Source organism: Cynocephalus volans, chromosome 13, assembly GCF_027409185.1.
Source record: "Cynocephalus volans isolate mCynVol1 chromosome 13, mCynVol1.pri, whole genome shotgun sequence".
Classification (NCBI taxonomy): Eukaryota; Metazoa; Chordata; class Mammalia; order Dermoptera; family Cynocephalidae; genus Cynocephalus; species Cynocephalus volans.
In genome coordinates, this window is record NC_084472.1 from 95,676,937 (window position 1) to 95,695,554 (window position 18,618).

Sequence of the window (18,618 nt, forward strand, 5' to 3'; positions counted from 1 at the left end):
TCTCTTTTGAACTTACTCCAGCAGGCTCTCTCCTCTACCACTCCACTAGAACTGCTTGTCAAGGTCATCAATGACCTCCTTGTTGCTAAATCCAAAGGTCAGTTCCCAGTTTTCATCTTATAGCATTTGACCCAGTTGATAAACTCTCCTTTCCTGGAAATAATTTATTTTCTCAGTTTCCAAGACCTCACTCTCTTGATTATCTTCCTACCCTTCTGGCAGTCCCTCTTGGTGCTTTTTCTGGTACTTCTCATCTGTGGAATATACGAACATTTATAAAGCAAATGTATTTCACAGGGCCTAGTTTCCAAAGCCCTGTAGTTTCAGGTATAACCTAACCTTTTAAAATTACATATAGAAATGTTAAGTTTGCAAAAGACAAGAAATTTTCCCCAGGCTAAAGTCTCTGTTGTGGACATAGAATTATAACACAGCAAAATTGCTGGTTCTCAAGGACACATGTCCTTGAGAGCAGGTTAACCTACTGATTGATATGTTAAGAAAGTTGCTTTATTGTTATGTAAAAATACTGAGGAAACTGTTGTAGGAAAACACAGTATTTGCTAAGAACAAGCTTTTGTTGGTGGATTGACTTTAACATTTTGCAAACTGCATTATGGAATGTCACTTTGTTATTTCACTGATGTTATCAGCTTCTATTGTTAAACTACACTTAACCATAACTCCACCCTGTTCTTTTTCTGTAACTTTCTGGCCTGGAGAATAACTACCGAGACAGAACCCCAGTTCAGCATTAATTTCCAAAGGAGGAATGCCTCTCTCTTGAGGGTTCCAGGAAATTAACCCCTTTGGGGTATCTCACTGCTCAGAAGGGATGGGCTTTGAGTAATTCTTTTGCATATCTGTCACCTCGTGTGAGGCAAAGCAACATCATCTACATAGTGCCCTAGGGCCAGTCCTTGGACCTCCTCTCTTTTTAAAATCTAGAATTATTCATCTTTTTAAAATCTAGAATTACTTCTTTCATGATCTCATCTAGCCTTTACATATTATAAATATACTGAAAATCTAAAATTTATATCTCCAACCTTCCATAATAATATGAATTCCACGGAGGCAGGAATTTTTGTTTACTTGGTACATTTCAGTTTCCCCTATGCCTAAAAGAGTTTCAGGCAGGCTCTCAAATATCTGCTAAATAAAGGAATGAGTAAATGTGGTTTTAAGCTTACTATAATTGTTAATTATTCCATTAAAAAACAAAGCATAACATTAAATCAATAACTATCTGGTACTAACATTGTAGTTGACTCCAGAAAAATGTGGGGTGGGGAAGGCAATATTCATATAGGAAAACATGTTCAAGGATTTGCCTTTCTTGAGTGAGAAATTTTCTAATACTGATTTATCCTCAAGTTTCAGATGTATATATTAAAGACTGTTTAAATTTTTGTGTAACCAGCTGAAGACTGAAATAGAATGTATAACTTTCAAACTACTACAGAGAGAGAAATGATAAGAAAACAGGACCAATCTAATATCAGGTGGAAAAGAGAAAGAAATAACACATGCTCATATAATACAACAAAAATAAATGCAAACATTCTCAGTCACAATAAATATGACAGTGTTAAACTCCCTCATTACAAAAAATAAAGTAACTCTCATATTGTGTTTTTTTTTAAAAGCCATATAAATGTTCCTCACAAGAGTCACAGTTAACATTACCCAGAATGGTTGAAAATACATAGAATTAAGGGTCAAAGGCAATAAAAGGGACAAAGAAAAACTAACTAAGAAGATACTACACACATGAACTAACTAGCTTAAAATTATATGATGAAAAAATTGTTAGAGAAACGTAATGAGATTTTAATCGATTCACTATCATGGCTAACACTTCGTTAGATCTCTATTAGAAATGGATAGGTCAAGTAGAGAATCCAAGTAGAAAAAACCATCTGAATAATAGAACAAATAACGTGTTTATTAACTTTGTAGCAAATAGGGACTATATAAAATGACCATTTATCACTCTTCCCAAATAAAATTAAAATGTGGAAATTTTATGTTTAATGAAATATTCATACAGTAGAATATTACACAGTAGTGAAAATGAATTAACTAGAAATGCATGTATCAATATGGATAAATCTCCCAAATATAATATCAATAAAATATATGTTATAAAAGGATAGGTATTATTTATATAAAATTTAAAAATTTGTAAAAATAAGTGTATATTGTTTAAATTTTAAATAATTTGTAATAAAATTATGAAAACCTGTATGGGAACGGTAAAAATCAAATTTTGTACAGACAAATAGGCAGAAGATATTAACAGACAATTCCCAAGGTAGAAACTACAAATAAAATATTCTCCACCTCACTAGTAATCAGGGACATAGAAATTATGACAACTATGATAAATTACTTTTTCACACTAAAATTGGGAAAACAATCAAATTTGACAATATTAAGTGATGGAAGAACACTGAAAGCCCATTACTTACTGTTTGTAGAAGTATGTCTTGGTGCTAACATTTTAAAAAACAATTTGAAATTTCTATTAAAATTTAATAGCTACAGATCCAGCAATTTAGCATTTACATTTACTTAGATCTCTGGATATTTACTGCAGCACTGTTTCTAATAGTGAAAAAACTGAAACAATTTAAATTTTTATTCTCAGGATAATGGTTAAATAAATTATGGCACATCAGTGGAAGAGTCTATGGCCATTAAAAAGGATACAGTAGTTCTAGATGTGGTACCAGAGTAAGCCTCGCAAGATACATAGTTGGGTGAAAAAAGCAAATTATAGAAGAATGGGTAAAAAAAAAAAGTTCACATTTTACAGTAATATATATTTGTGTGTGTATGTGCATGTGTGTAAAGAAATAAAAACTTTAGGAATGATTTAAAAAAAAAAAAAAGCAAGCAGAACATATATTACTAGTCCAGTTGTACAAAAGAGTTAACTCAGTCTACAGAGGCCTTCATTATGGTCACACAGACAGCAAATGAGTCTAGAACCAAAACTTAAGTGTTAAGACACCCAATCCAGTGTTCTTTCATATTACAGAACTTCGTATATTAGAATAAAAGTATATGAGTTTTGCAATCATTCTGGTCTACACTCAAATGCCAGCTTCACCACTTCCAAGTTAGGTAACCTCAGGAAAAATACTTAATCTCTCTGATCTTTAGCATTTTCAACTGTAAAATGGACAAATATAATACTAACCCGACACATTATAAAGATTACATAAAAATTAAATGAGAATACTTCCTTCTTCTTTGGTTCACAGAATCAATTTATCAAGAGAATCAATTCTATTAATTAGCCAAGTCCAGAAATAGTCTTTGGCTGCTCAGGTCCGTGTCTAAAGTTTAAAGTATCAAGTACTTCCATTGCATTATAAGTTGGATTTCCTCAAAATATGCCTATGGTGATAAAACTATTCCAAACGCCTGGCATTTTTTGGTGGCTCCCATCTGCCTCATGCTCTATCACCTTTCATTTGGTCTTCCTGTCTCAGTCCCAAACATTTAGATTATACAATGTGGCATTCTATTTATTTCTTGAGAGTGATAGCTAACTTTTAATGACAAAATCTCTAGCCATGTACTGAGCCACTATCTTCTAAGCCTGGCTATACTATGATTACAGGATAGTTTTCTAAACTGCAACTAAGAGAAAGGAATACAACACAGACTATTTTTCCCTACATAAATCACTTTGAACTTACCCTGCAGCTCAGGCTGCCATAACAAAATACCAGACTGTTTGGCTTAAACAACAGAAATTTAATTTCTCATAGTTCTGGAGGCTGGATATCTGAAATCAACTTGCTAACATAGCTGGTTTCCGGTGAGGGCTCTCTTTCTGGCTTGTATATGGCTACAAGATCCTTCCTTGGCCTCTCCTTAGTACATGAGGAGAGGGAAAGAGAGAGAGAGTGAGTGAGCACTCTAATGTCCATCCTATGACCTCGTTTAACTTTAATTACTTCTTTGGAGACCCAATCTCCAAACACAGTTACTGTTAGCATTAGGGCTTCAATACACATTCAGTCCATAACACCAACCAAGAGCAACTTACCTGCCTTTTTCCCCTACTCACTCAAACAGGCCTTAAAAGTGTTCTGGCAGGTCATTCTCATCAGGTTGGCACTCTGCTCTACGGAAGAACTTGATTATTTGGAGATTTCACGATGGACCCTCTCTTTTGGATCATTTATAAACAAACAAACAAAAGACAGTAATTAAGAGCAGTCCTGGAGTCCTCAGCCCACCTTTACCCCAGTGTGTACGTGTTGCAGGGAGGGTGATGGTAGTTCCTGCTTGCTAGTGCTAGCATGAGGTTTGCTGCCCACCAACCAATCACCACCTGCACCCCAGTGGGGGTCTCACGAGTGCTAATTCTGGCCCATGATTCCCTGACAGCCAGCCTTGGCCCACTGGCACCCCAGTAGGAGGCCTCCAGGTTGCTAGTCCCAGCCTGTGTTTTGTCACACCAGGCCCAGCACCTGTGGAAAAGCTCTAGCTGCAAACACCTTTTCCAACCTAAATCCCAACCTAGGGACCTTCCAAGTCTGTTCCTCCCTAGGGTATTCTTTTGAATTTTGATCCTTTCTCAGCAGCTAATCCCATGTAAATAGTTAATAGTTCTGTATAATACTATAATACCACTGTATAATACATCGTGGATATATGTCATGTCATTATATGTCTGTCAAAAACCACAAAATGTGCAACACCATTGAGAACGATATGTCAGTGTAGGTCTATCAGTTGAAACAAATGTACTACTCTGGAGCAGGATGGTGAAAGTAAAGGAGATTGCGCATGTGTGGGGGCAGGAGCTATATGAGAACTCTGTACTTTTTGCTCAGTTTTGCTGTGAATCTAAAGTACTCTAAAGAAACAAAGTCTATTTTTTAAAAAGTGAAGGGAAACGCTATTAAAAGGCTATGTTCTTTAATACTGCTGTTATATAAAAAAATACAGCTCACTTAGGTAGTAACTTTGTATCTCTGAAAAAGAGTAGAAACAAATATGTCAAAATGTTAATGACTGCTAATTCTAAATGGTGTAATATACAATTTTCTATATCTTAAATTTAGCAGATAACATAAAAAAGAATATAAGAAAAATGCACCAGTGATTAAAAGGTATAAAATTTTAACAAATGTATTCAATTTTTCACCCCTAGAAATTATTATTGAAAAAGAATGAACAAGTTTTAAAAATCATCTCTTACTTAGTTTTGGCAGTTTATTCTGATCACAATGACATTTTGCTTTCTGGAAGACTTTAAGTGTCAATTGAACTTAACAGGAATGAAAGCTGAAAAGGCATTATCTGGCACAAAGTTTATAAAACTAATATTTAATTTATAAGAGATTCAAAAATTAAGGGATGGAAACAAGATTAAAGCAACTACTAGTAATAACCAAATAAAATATTAAAAACACTAAAGTGATTTTAATATTAAAGAACTGTACAGCTGAAATGTGGCTTACAGATTCAAATCCAATCATCCATTTCTATGACATTTCACAGATGAAGAAACGCTGTCCCTGAAAGGTTAAATGACTTAGTCTTTGTCACAGTGGTAGATAGAGGCAGAGCACTAAGACTGAACCTTTTTATACATATCTCATTTGAGAAATAAACATTTTTAAAGGCATAATTAATATGTAGTCTCTAATTTAGCTCTCAAGGTTTTATACTTGAAAAGTGTTGTTTAGAGATTTCAGTTTCATATCTAAGAGAAAGTTCGAAATATTCAGTTACCTGTGAACGAAAAATAAAAGGCTGCTATTCAAAGAAATGAAATAAATTCTTCTCTGTCCCCAAATACAGAACTATGCAGTGTTTGTTTGCATGGAATCATACATAGCAGGCTCATAAATTTCCAGGAGAATACACCCAGACAATGGCTTGAGACCAGGTTAAAAGAGGTGGTGGTTGTGGAGAAGATTAAGGCCAGTGAGTTTCTCTCACAAGAAAACTGTAAGGCTCAAGGTTGGAAGAAGATTCTCCTTCAGGTTTCATCAGGCAATAGAAGATTTTTTTACAGACTGAGATTACTGAGAACTATCCAATGACAATATAAAGTCTATGTATATAGTGTCACGTGTGACATAAATACTTTCATTGATTAAAGTTTTTATTTAAACTTGAGAGGGGGATTATCAGGACTTACAATGAGAATTTAAGTTAAGGGTGTGATGGTTGAAGTAGTTGGTGGTAGAGAAACTATATTAGTTATACTGATGAGTTAACTCAAAAGCATGTATTGAGAATGTACGTGCAAGGTGCTACGGGAAATAGTCATATGTCAAAGACTTGTCTAGCAGGGGAAACAGGTGTTATTCATAGTTAATAGAATGTAGAAAGTTGTCTCATAAGAGAAGTTCTAACATAGTAATTTGGCAATTTAGAAGAAAGAAAATTCATTTTAAATGTCTTTAAAATGACATAAATATCCACACTAACTCTATGACTTTTAATGGGTATTGTATTCCACTCTCAGGGTTATTCCAACAAGGGGAATAGATAGGTGTTAATGGAGGACAAGGAAGTAAACACTATACCTGTACACTGGAGGAAAAGCTGGAAAGATTTTCCATCTTGAGGAGGTATATCATTACAAAAGAATCTGCTAGCTACTCATCAAGTGCCATTTCCTCTTCTTCCTAGGCATACAGATAGCATTTCCCAGTATCTTTTGCACATAAATATAGCCATGTGACTGAGCTTAGAAAATGGAATATGAATGAAAGTGAGGCATGCCATTTCCAGGACTCCCCATAAAACTTTCCCACATGCATTCCTCCATGTTTCTCTCCCCTCCTTCTCTTTTGGCTGAGTTGGATGTTGACATCCTGGGTAACCGTGGAAACCACTTCTTAAAGATGGTAAAGTTGCTATCAGCCTAAGGTCCCTGAATAACCACATGGAGGAGAACCAAATGGAGTAGTCTTCATGTCTACCTGTATATCCTCCTAGAATTGTTACATAAATAATAAATGAGCTTATATTGGGTTAATCCACTGAAATTTTAAGTTCTATTTGTTACTACAAACTAGCCTATCCTACCTAATACAATCATATTTGAATATGATTCTGCATATTAAGTTGGTCTTGGGTCTTGGAGATGTAAATGTCTTGACAAGAAGCAAGCAGAAAATGAAGGCATATAGCTAGACACCTTAATCTTGTATCTCTTTCTGGAGAAGAGTACATAGTAGGGAAAAGAAAATGCTCTTGGAATGTGACATATTCTAAAAATTAAGGAGAAGTTATCCAAGGATTTGACAAGGCCAAGAGTAGAATGTTTACTTTTTCAACAATCTTTTAGCTTTAGAACTTCATCCTAAATATACTCCCAAGAGTATGAGAATTTCTGTTGCTCCACATCACTGCTGATAGTTGTTACTTTTGGTATTTTTAATTTTACCAATCTAATTAGTAAGAAATTGTGCCCCACCATGGTTATAATTTTTACGTCTCTTATTATTAGTGATGTTGAGCATTTTTCATGTGTTTATCAGTCTTTTGAATATCTTCCTCTTGATTTGCCTGTTCAGATCCTTTGTCCATTTTTCTATTGTGTTTTTCTTATTGATTTGCAGATCATCACTATATATTCTGGACACTTATTCCCTGTGAGTGCTATGTTTTGTAAATATCTTCTTCCAGGTACCTGTACTCCCATGTTTATCACAGCTGTATTTACAACAGCCAAGATATGGAACCAACCTAAATGTCCATCAATGGATGACTGGACAAGGAAAATGTGGTACATATACACAATGGTATACTACTCAGCCATAAAAAAGAATGAAATTCTGCCATTCGTAGCAACATGTATGAACTTGGAGAAAATTATATTAAGTAGAATAAGGCAGGCACAGAAACATAAATACCCCATGTCCTCACTCACTAAGTGGTAGGAAGGAAGTAAGGAAGGAAAAAAGAAAGACCACAAGAAAATATTGAACTTTCAGACGGAGAAAACGGACCTACAGTTACTAGAGGTGGGAAAGACGGAGTGGAGGTGGGGCGGTTAGGGAGTAATTGGGTAAGGGACACAGAGAATAATTACGATTTATAATGATGAACCTCCTAATAATACTGATTTGATCATCACATACTGTACACAAATACTGATATTCAACTCTGTACCCCATATTTATGTATAATCAGTTATGTTTCAAATCAAAAAAGAAATTAAAGAGAAATAAATAAAAAATAAAACTAAAATTAAAAATAATCTTCTTCCATTCAAAGACTTCTTTGTATTTTATTAGATATTTTTAATGAAGTGCAACGGGGCAGTATTTTCTGTTCTAGGTTTTGCTTTCTGTCTTGTTTTGAAAATCAAAACATATATATTCCTCTAAATATCTTAAAGTTTTACTGATCACATGTAGGACTGTAATCCACCTGTATTAGTAGGACATGAGGTAGGAATTTAATTTTATTTTTGTTTCCCACATGAAACACTTTAATCATGCCCTATTGTCTTGCTTATCATTGTTATTCCTGTCCAGGGACCCGAATTATGGAGAAGGGGGCTGGACCTCTCTCCCACAACCAGGCACACTGCGCCAGCATCTTGGGCCCCGCCCAGGGACCCAGGGCATGGAGAAGGGGACCGGACCACCCTCCCACAACAAGGTACACCAAGCCAGTACCTTGGGTCCCACCCAGTGACCCAAGGCATGGAGCCAGGAACCAGACCCTCCTCCCACAAGAAGGCACACCATGCCAGTATCTCGGGGCCAACCCAGGGACCCAGGACATGGAGAAGGGGACTGGACCTCTCTCCCAGAACCAGGCACATGGCGCCAGTGCCTTGGAGCCTGCCAGGGACCAGAGGCATGGAGAAGAGGACCAAACACACCCCACAACCAGGCATACCGTCAGTGCCAAGGAGCATGCCAAAAACAGCACCTCCACGTGGGTGGCCCACCCCAGCCACCACAGTTACCATGACTGCTGCAAAAGCGGCTAGACGCCATAGCCACCATGCAGATGGTCCGCCAACCACTGCAGTGCATTCACACAAGAAGAGTCACCGGCAGAGACAAAGAAAAGACGACGATGTCTCTTTCCACAAAACCCGTTTTAGAGTGACCGAAGCATCTGCTCTATGATAATATTGGGGGACCTGATCACATCTCTCAGCATTGGACAGATCATCTAGGCAACAAGTTAACTGAGTAACCATTATTCTTTCAGAAGGAGAGAAGAAATCTAGGGCAATTAGAGGGGGAGGGTGGAGGGTGAGGAAATGGGGGAAGGGGAGAGGTTGGACAAGGGGCATAAAGAATAATTATGATTTGTAACAATATATATGCTAGTAATATTGATTTAATCAACATATCTCAATGTTCAACCCCCAAAATATGTAGAATCGATTTTGATTCAATAAACAAAATAAATTAAAAATAAAATAAAATAAAATAAAATAAATGACAATTTACATAGGTACAGAAATCCAAGTTGGCAGTTATTTTCTCCCTGCATTTTGAAAATACATTCCACTGTCCTCTGGCTTCAATCCATTGCCATGGATTAGTCTACAATCAGTCCAAATGCAGTCCCTTTGTAGGGAATCTGTCTTATTACTCTTTATCTTTGATTTCATAATTGCACTACGATGTGATTAAACATACATTTATTTTTATGTATCCTGTTCAGGACATATTATGTAAACCCTTTTAGTCTATTTTCTAAGTCTCTTAATCTCTCTGAAATATTTACCATTTCTTTATCTCTGTGTGTCATATTCTGTGTAATTTCCTTAAAATTACCTTCTAAATTACTAATTGCTTCTTCAGTTCTGTCTTATATGCTGTCTATCCTATCCAGTCTCCAATGGCTATGCATTACATTTCTAGAAGTTCTATTTGATTCTTTATTGCAATCTATTCTTTTTCATACTGATTTTCATTATATCTTTAATAATTTTAAATATACTTAATTTGTAGACTCAACCAAATTATCCTACTATCAAATTGTTAGTAATCTAATCATTCAGCTTATTGACTCACTCATAGAACTTCTTGTATTTTGTATTTTTGGATTATGAGCTCACCCTCAAATAGACCTTATCTGTAGCAATTTCACATGGCCAGTGCTCAGCGCATATCCTTCCAAAGAAGTTCTGCATTTCTTTCTGCCAGCTATGTCTGCTATTTCTTTGCTTGGGTAATATAAATTCTGACTCTGAACCCACATGAGGTGGTACAGGACCATGTTTACATATTCTCAGGAGAGTCCTCTTTTCCACTCAGAGCCTAGGCAGAGATCTTCAGGTATTCTTGTCATCAACTTGTACTGGAAGTAGGATTTTTTTCTTAGTACATCCTATTGATAAGGATTCTGGTTTTAAGTAGGTGTAATCTCATTTCCAACTTCCCAAGGTCTTGTCTCCTGTCCCACTTGGATTAAAAGTCCAAGTCCCTAGAATTCCATGAATAATGACCCCACTGCTCCTCCAAGTAAGCCACAGTTCACACACTGTTCTATTAGTTCCCTCTTTATTTTTGCCCTTGGCAATTCTCTCAATTTCTTGTAAGTACAGAGTGGTATTTTAAAGTATGTTTAAAATATTTCTATGACAGATTATGTAGTATGCTATATTGCTAGAATCAGAAGTTTAAACCATTTATTAAATGAGTATTTCATAATTTATTTTTGAGCATTTTTATTTCATTTGAAAGCCATTTCCCAACACAATGTACTTCACCTAATGAAGACTGACAGATGCCTTGTATTATTCATTCACCTTTTTTTCCTTAGAGAGCCCTGATTTTTAGCTAAGAACAATAGCACATAAAATAAATGTTAGATTTCTCAGGCCTTGCTGTAGTGATATAGGGTCATATGACTAAGTTTTGGCCAGTGAAATTAAAGTGTTTTTCGAGACTTCCTGGAACGCCAATTAAAAGGTGCTGACTCAGCTTCATGGGGTAATAATAAGTAGAAATAAGTTAGGGCAATTATAAGTAGAAATAGGAAAGGGGTCACTGCAAAGTAGGGAAAGGAAAGGGAGGAGGATCTGTATTTTCCAAAGTATAAGCTAAACAACTACAAGAAGATCAATGCTGCTTTTGGAGTAGGATGCAGTGCTGTGAGTGAGTCAGCAGGTAAACCACAATGTTTTCACCAATTTTTCTAGTTCAGATAGCCCTAACTCCCCATTCTGTTGGCCTGTTTTTCCAAAAAATTAAGCTCCCGAAGAAGTCACTCTGCTCTCCCACAATTAAGAAAACACTGCTTATAGAAGGTACTTGAATTACACAGTATCATTTAAGAATGTCACTTTCTCTGTAGATTCTAAGAGAATGCTTCCTGAATGAAACATATCACCAAAATATCGAAGAGACGTGTTTCTAGAACTTCTCTGACTGTAATCAAACAATACACTTCTATTACCTGAGTAACTTCTGCTCTTATATATCTGACATCTAGACAGACAATCCCTTTCTGGTTCACTTCTCTATATCCTTCCAATTTTTACCACTCTACTGAAGATCAACGTTCAACCAATGTATGGCTTTAGCCATGTTCCAAATTCTGTTAGGTGAGGGGTGTGCATATAAGACCAAAGACACAAAGTGCTGCACTCCTATAATCTGCTAGTAAATGGCAAGAACCTTGAGAAGTGCGCCTCCTTGCCTAAGGTTTTATAAAAATGTTTAAATGACTACTAGAATTAAGGACAAGTTTTAGATTTTAATTATTTGGTGATATATGTGTATTACTTTTGATAGTAAAATATTTAATTCACAATAGCACCCAATATTTGTACTTTTGACGCATTAGATGGTCAACAGTTTATTATACAATTCTGCATGTACAACCATCTCAAAATAAGAAAATCATTAAAGCATTTGACCAGCCACTAATACTGAAAGACTAAGGATGCCTCCAAAGAAAATGAATCTTTTGTCTTCTCAAACACCTAGAGTGAGGAAAGAAAAAAAATGGATGTACTCTGCATCTGCTATTTCATAAAAATGTAACTAGTTACTATATTCACATCTACTGCTAATACTACTATGACTCTGTCCAATCATGAGTCCTCACAGATAACACAATGAGGTAATAGACTTCCCTTATTTTATCTTCCATAAAGGTGTTTAGATGATCTCCTGACCTTTATAAAAGTCAAATGCAAATTTGCATGCATGAGATTACTATGTAAAAGCAAGATTTCTAAAGTACTGTAATAATTAGAAAAATCATCATTATTTCTGAATTTTGAATTTTTTCATTGTCATTAAATAAGAATTTATTAAAATCTTATGAGTTGCAAGGCTTATGTGCTATAACGTGAGTGATGAATAAAATCTCCCTCAAAGAAACTTCAAAAGTTTAGAATTAAAAATAATAAGTATGTAAGGTGATGAATATGTTAATTAGCTTGATTTATACAATCATTCTACAAAGTATACATATATCAAAATGTCACATTTTACCCCATAAATATATACAATAAAAAAGTTAATTATTAATATAATTGTTTTAATAATCCCAAATGTCTTCTTTAATCATTAGGTAGAAAATGGCATCCATTTCTCAAAAATTATTATAAATAAATATACATTCAGTCTCTTACAGGGCAACTACATTTTACTTAGTACTCAAAAACAGTCCTGCTGAAAATGATATACACAGAATTATATGTGAGAACCAATTAGGAAGTCAAATTAATCCAAATACACCTGAATTACAATTCAAAATACAACCCAATGTTTATATATATACATATACATATACATATATACACACATATACACATATATATAAAAGGTGGAGATTACATAGACCAAGGGAAAAAAACCTGTTATACACCTTCATTCAAACTGATTGCTGTATATTATTTGAAAATGTCCACGTCTTGAAAGAGAATTACAGATGCAGTTTTGTTTTGTTTTTTTTAGTTTAAGTTCAAGGTTATGAGTTTCATTTCCTGATTACGAATGTGAATCAGAATAAAAGGATATCCACAAAATGTCCTAACTAGCTTTCACCGAAACCCAAACATTCATTTCCACAACACCGAGTTTGGTGTAACCAGAAAGAGGACATATATTTTTTCCAAATTCATCCAAATTTTCCTCTGTGATTCAAATCTACACTCAAATTGTTCTATGTGAATCTATTACACGGTCAGGCCATTTGGAGGTGTGCAGGTAGCATCTGGTGGACAAGGTGATTCAGGAAACCATAGAGGGGATCGCTTAGTTTAGCTTCCTATACAACAATGTTATTCTACACAGAATTAACGTATCTTCAATTATGTGTCTCTACTACTTCCCTTACTCTATAAAATACTAGGATTTTCTCCACTTATACACCTGGCAAATTCTTCAAGGTTTAGGGGAAAAGGACACGTACATTCACATTTCAAGACGTGCTTCCTTCAAAAGAGGCTGGAAAATATATAATGAAAAAAACTCCAAAAATGTATGATTATTGGCAATTATTACTGGAATACACAAAAGAGATACAAAATTGGTTTAACTCATTTTCCACTCCAGAATTAAACTAAATTAAGTTGCTTGAAGCTTCTTAAAGTGAACGAATCATAAAATAGATCATGTGTTTTGCACAATAAATAAAATACTGGACTAAAGTGTGTTAAGCAATCTAATAGATTTTTTTATTCTGAGCCTGAAACAAAAGGGCAGTTCTAGAACAAAAATTTTTTCCACTAATAAAAATAGTGTTTTAAGGCTAAAACTTTAATGTTCTAAATAGAATCAAGTCAACATTTCTTTATAATATTAATAAAGTTCAAGACCATGGTTACTGAAAAATTTTGGCAAGCCAAACTTGCACAATTAAAATAAATACAGTGTCACGTGATTTGGTCTCCCAAAGCCTGGATTTTTGACATTGACTCAAGTTTTCCCAATCCTAATGCTATAAATAACTACTTCAGCTGAACAAAATAGTAAGCTATTAATTCTCACAGAATGTGGTTGTGCCTTTTCAATGCGTATGTCCCATACAAATATTTAGCATGAGCTTATAGGATCCATACCAGGCAATGAAGATATGAAAGTGACTAAGACCAACCCAGTGCCTTTCCTTAAAAGGCTAAGATAAGCACAGAAGACAATTAACTAATCATTACAAAAAAGTCATTATCTGAAAGTATGATAAGCAGGGGTATTTTAACAAATCTATGGAGTCAAGGAAGGCCTTCTGGAGGAAGTTCAGAGCCAATGTCTTTCAAACAAAAATCCTCAAGGCTATGGTAATAGAACTGTATTTCTGCAGGTGACTGCTATTCATTTCCATCAGTTAAATTATTCTTATAACACACACATGTTAATTTATATGCCAGGTTTATGCTCACCATACTGCTTAAAAGGGGCTTTATAAATCAAAAGGGGCTTAAAAAATCTTAGCTGTAGTTTTAAACATCAAAAGAAATAATTTCTACCACTTCAGGAAAATAAAACAAACACAATAAAGTGGCAGCATAAGTTTAAAATAAAATTTCTGAAAAATGGCAGATAGACTCTATGAGTTTCTCTCAACTTCTTCCTCCCTTAAAATTACAGTAAAAGAATAAATGAAAGGTATAAATAAACAAGGACTAAGAAAGAGAAAAGGAGAGGAGACTAAAACAGTCAAGAGAATCCATCAAATTTTTACAAAATTGAAGAGACGGAGGAGTGACAATCGACTCAAGGGAGAAAACTAGCTGGAAGTAAGCTATCTGCTGTATAGAACTCCAGAAATGACAAAGCCCTGGGAATGTTCACGAGGAGCTATGGAGGCAGAGTAAGCGATGGGGCTGAAAACAGAGGATTAGATAGAAAACAGTATGTAAGTATATCAGGAGATACTCCCCCAACACATATGCTCTTATGCATATGTGAACATGTGGTAGCACCCAGATTACTGCCCCTCCCACCTCTCCTAGTCTTTGAAGAAGTTCAATGGCACCAGAGAAAAAGAGCTATAAAATATCGACATTTGAATGCTACTCTAATGAAAAGCCTGTATCATCAAATGAAAAGTCATGTTTGTGTACAAAGACCTTCTGACTGATTCTCAAATAATAGACAGGCAACAACCACAGATAAGTGTGGAAAATCTCCTAAATGAAAGTGAGAGCTTAGAAAATCAAAAAGGAAGAAACAAAGCAATGCACAGAGCACAAGTCAAAACAAAACTATTATTTATATCCTTATAGTAAAAAGAGAAAATATAGAAGCTATTAAACAAAATAGAATGCTGTAACACATGAACATCAGAGAACACAAAATAGTTCTTTGAATTAAAAAACTAGGATGGCTGAAATAAAAATCAGTAGGAAGGTTAGAAGATAAAATCAAGGATTTCTTCCATAAAAACAAAAGATTTAAAAAACTGGAATATAAGAAAGACTAGAATTAAATTAGGATTTGTCAGGAGATTTAACTTCAAAGGTAATAGCGGTTCCAGAAGAAGAGAACAGGAAAAATGAAGAGGAAATTGTCAAAGCAATAATACAAGAAAATCACAGAACTTTTAGACATGAATTTCCATATTGAAAGGGCCCTTTAGCACCTAGCACGGTCAATGAAAAAATGCCCACAGCAAAACTTGTTACTGTGAAAATTCCACACAAGGGATAAAGAGAAGATCATAAAAGTTTTCAGACAGGGAAAAAAAGAGGTACAAAAGGCATGACGATCAGAATGTAAGACTAGAGACTTGGGAAGCTTACGACACAGGATCTTAGTATCACTTGACTTCTAAAACAATGCACAGGAATTTTCATAAGCAATAATAAGTAAGTAAATAAATAAAATAAAATAAAAATAAATTTATTGAATGCTCACTACCCAGAAGTACCATTCTATATTAAATATAACTCATTTAACTCTCATAAAACCCAGTGAGACTATTGACCTCATTTAGAGATGAAGAAACAGGCATTGAGAGGCTAAGTAATTTGTCCAAAATAACACAACTAGTAAGTGGTGGAGCCAGATTCTAACTTTGAGTGTGGTCTTTTAAAAACTGCATGATACTGTCTCTCAAGTTTAAAAGTAAAATGAGTTTTAAAAAAGAAGAAAATACCATTTGAATATTCTCTACCTTATTAACCTGTTCACAGATCAACTACGGTTAATTAAAAGTTACAACTTGGTCAATTAGGACATGAGGTTAAAGCCATTCTACTTCCTAAGCCACAAAGTGTACAAGTGCATGTGCACGCACTGTGTGTGTGTGTGTGTGTGGTGCGGGGCGGGGGTAAAGATTGAGGGTATTTGCTAGTATTTTATGTATTCATTGTATAAAAGTACTTTAGTTGTATGCTTGTGATTTGCTGCTAGAAGATTCAAAAGGAGATTCCCTAAATGCATCAAAAACCTCTACGAAAGAACTGAAGCACTTACGTGGGATCACTACAATGTATTTAGGTACAGAATAAAGGTTATATAAAGTTAACAACAGCATAGCTGCCTCTTTTCTAAGCTATTTTCATCTAAGCCTTTCACACTCTTCTAGTCTTGCAAAGAAAATTTCACTAAACAATGAATGTTCCTAGTCATTTACAGGACTATTCATTAAATATACTTATGTGACAAAAAACACCATGACACTTTACTCGCTCTTACCTTACACTCATCTTTTTTTACACTCATCATTGCTTTACATTCATTTTTATTATCAACTACATAATGAGACGAACATTTTCATGTGTTCCTCTGTAGGAGTTAGATTCATTTACAGTTTTCTACCTTTGCTGTCCTATGCATCTTCTGATTTACTGTACCTACTTAAGGGATTCTGGCTTTACTTGAAACATACTTTTTTAGAATATACATTTTTTTCTTTTCCAGTCTGGTAACATCTTCATTCCTTCTGACCTATGATAAGGAGGCTACACAGGTTGAGCATTTCCTCTCCTGAGGCTAATAAATTAGTGTATGGAAATTTGATATGGGTTGAATGTCACCTCCAAAGCTCATGTGGGGACTTGATTCCCAGTGTGGCAGTGTTGAAATGTGGGGCCTTTCAGCGGTGATTGGATTGTGAGGACTATGCTCTCATGAATGGATTAATCCATTCTTGGACTAATGGGTTAATGGTTTTATGCGTTATCGTGGGTGTGGACTGGTGATTTTATAAGAGCAAGTGAGCACATTAACCACTATATTTCTACTCCTCGCCATATGATGTGCTGCATCACCACGGGACCCTGTATAGTCTCCACCAAGAAGACCCTCAGCAGATACACCCCGTGGACCTTGGACATCCCAGCCTCCAAAACTCTAAGAAATACATTTCATTTCTTTATAAATTACCCAGTTTCAGGTATTCTGTTACAAGCAACAGCAACCTGACTAATACACAATATAACGACTTTTGAGACCTCAGACCACTGCTTCAAAACTCACCCTACTGAACTGGACCTCCAGTCTGGGGGTTCAGGCTCACACACGCAGCCCTCCGCCTTCTGCCTGTCATGTCCTTCATTTCTGAGTCATTCTGGGGCTATGTGGGGGGGGCTGGTTGATAGACGGTAGCTGTAGCAACCTTTAAGGTCCTGATGCATCAATGACAGCATCACCTACGTCTTCCCAACACCTGGATGAATGAACCCAGGCTGCCTGACCTAAAAGGTCTCAGTTTCGCTTACAGGAGGTTCCCCATCGCGGCCACAGAGCTCACGTTGTTTCTGCAACCTCCAACGTCCGGTGTCACGGTGGCCCGCAGTCTCAGGCGCACCCTATACGGCTGTCACACCTTCCCTCCCCACGCGCAGGTGAGAGACCTGGCCGCCCAGGCCTCCGGGGTCACCTGCTGGCCGGCCCTGGCGCGCGCACGCGCTCACGCACATACCGTCTCCTTGGCAGCCGCGACCGGGATGGGGAGCAGCCCCCGGCCGCGGGACGGGTCCTCGGGCTCTGCGGCCTCGCTGCCGGGCGCCCGTGCGGAGTCGGCCCTGGGGTCCCCATAGAGCTGGTAGCACACGAGGCCGACGAGACCCCCGCCGGCCGCCGCCGCGATGCTCAGCTCTCCCCAGCGCCGCCGCCGCCTCCACGCCGCCTCAGCCACGGCCCCCTCCTCATCCTCCCGGCAGGAGAAGGGCCGGCCCGGAGGGCCTAGGGCGGTCCCAGCAGGCCGCCCCCAGGGCCCAAGAAAGGGCTGGTGAGGAGAAAGCGGAGGCTGCAGCCGAAGCGGCGGCCACAGGAGCCTTCGCAGCGCAGCCATAGCGGGAGCTGCCCGCTCCGGAGCTGGGAGGGGGCGGGGGTCGGCGAAACCTCGCGAGAAGTCGGTGCGGCGAGGTTCGCTGCTGTTCCAGAGCGACCCCTGCGATCGCGCGGCCCGGGGGACCCTGAGGGCAGGCTGCAGCGAGGGACTCGGGGGGCTCGGCCGTGGGAGGGCGTGGAAGAAGCGGCGGGTCCCAGCTGCCCCTGGCCCCGTGGCCCCCCCCAGCCCGACCACGCAGTCATAAATAACCGCGCGGGCTCCCGGCGACACCTGGCTGCGCGAGAACGCGACACCGCAGGGCACAGCCCGGTCAGCGGAGCCTCGAGGGGCCCTCGGGGTGTGCGGAGTGTCCCGGCGCTCCTGCGCTCAGTGGGCCCCTCGCCTCTGCTCTGCGGGGGTGGG

General features: G+C 37.4%; 1 protein-coding gene across 2 annotated transcripts in view; it reads right to left on the minus strand.

The window, feature by feature from the left end:
* MICU3 (mitochondrial calcium uptake family member 3) overlaps nt 1-18,216 on the minus strand; it is a 94,874-nt gene extending 76,658 nt beyond the window's left edge. For both annotated transcript variants that reach the window (XM_063077207.1, XM_063077206.1), the window contains exon 1: nt 17,845-18,216. In XM_063077207.1, the coding sequence (XP_062933277.1) occupies nt 17,845-18,216 (372 nt within the window). The remainder of the gene's footprint in view (nt 1-17,844) is intronic.
* Between the last annotated feature and the right edge of the window lie 402 nt (nt 18,217-18,618).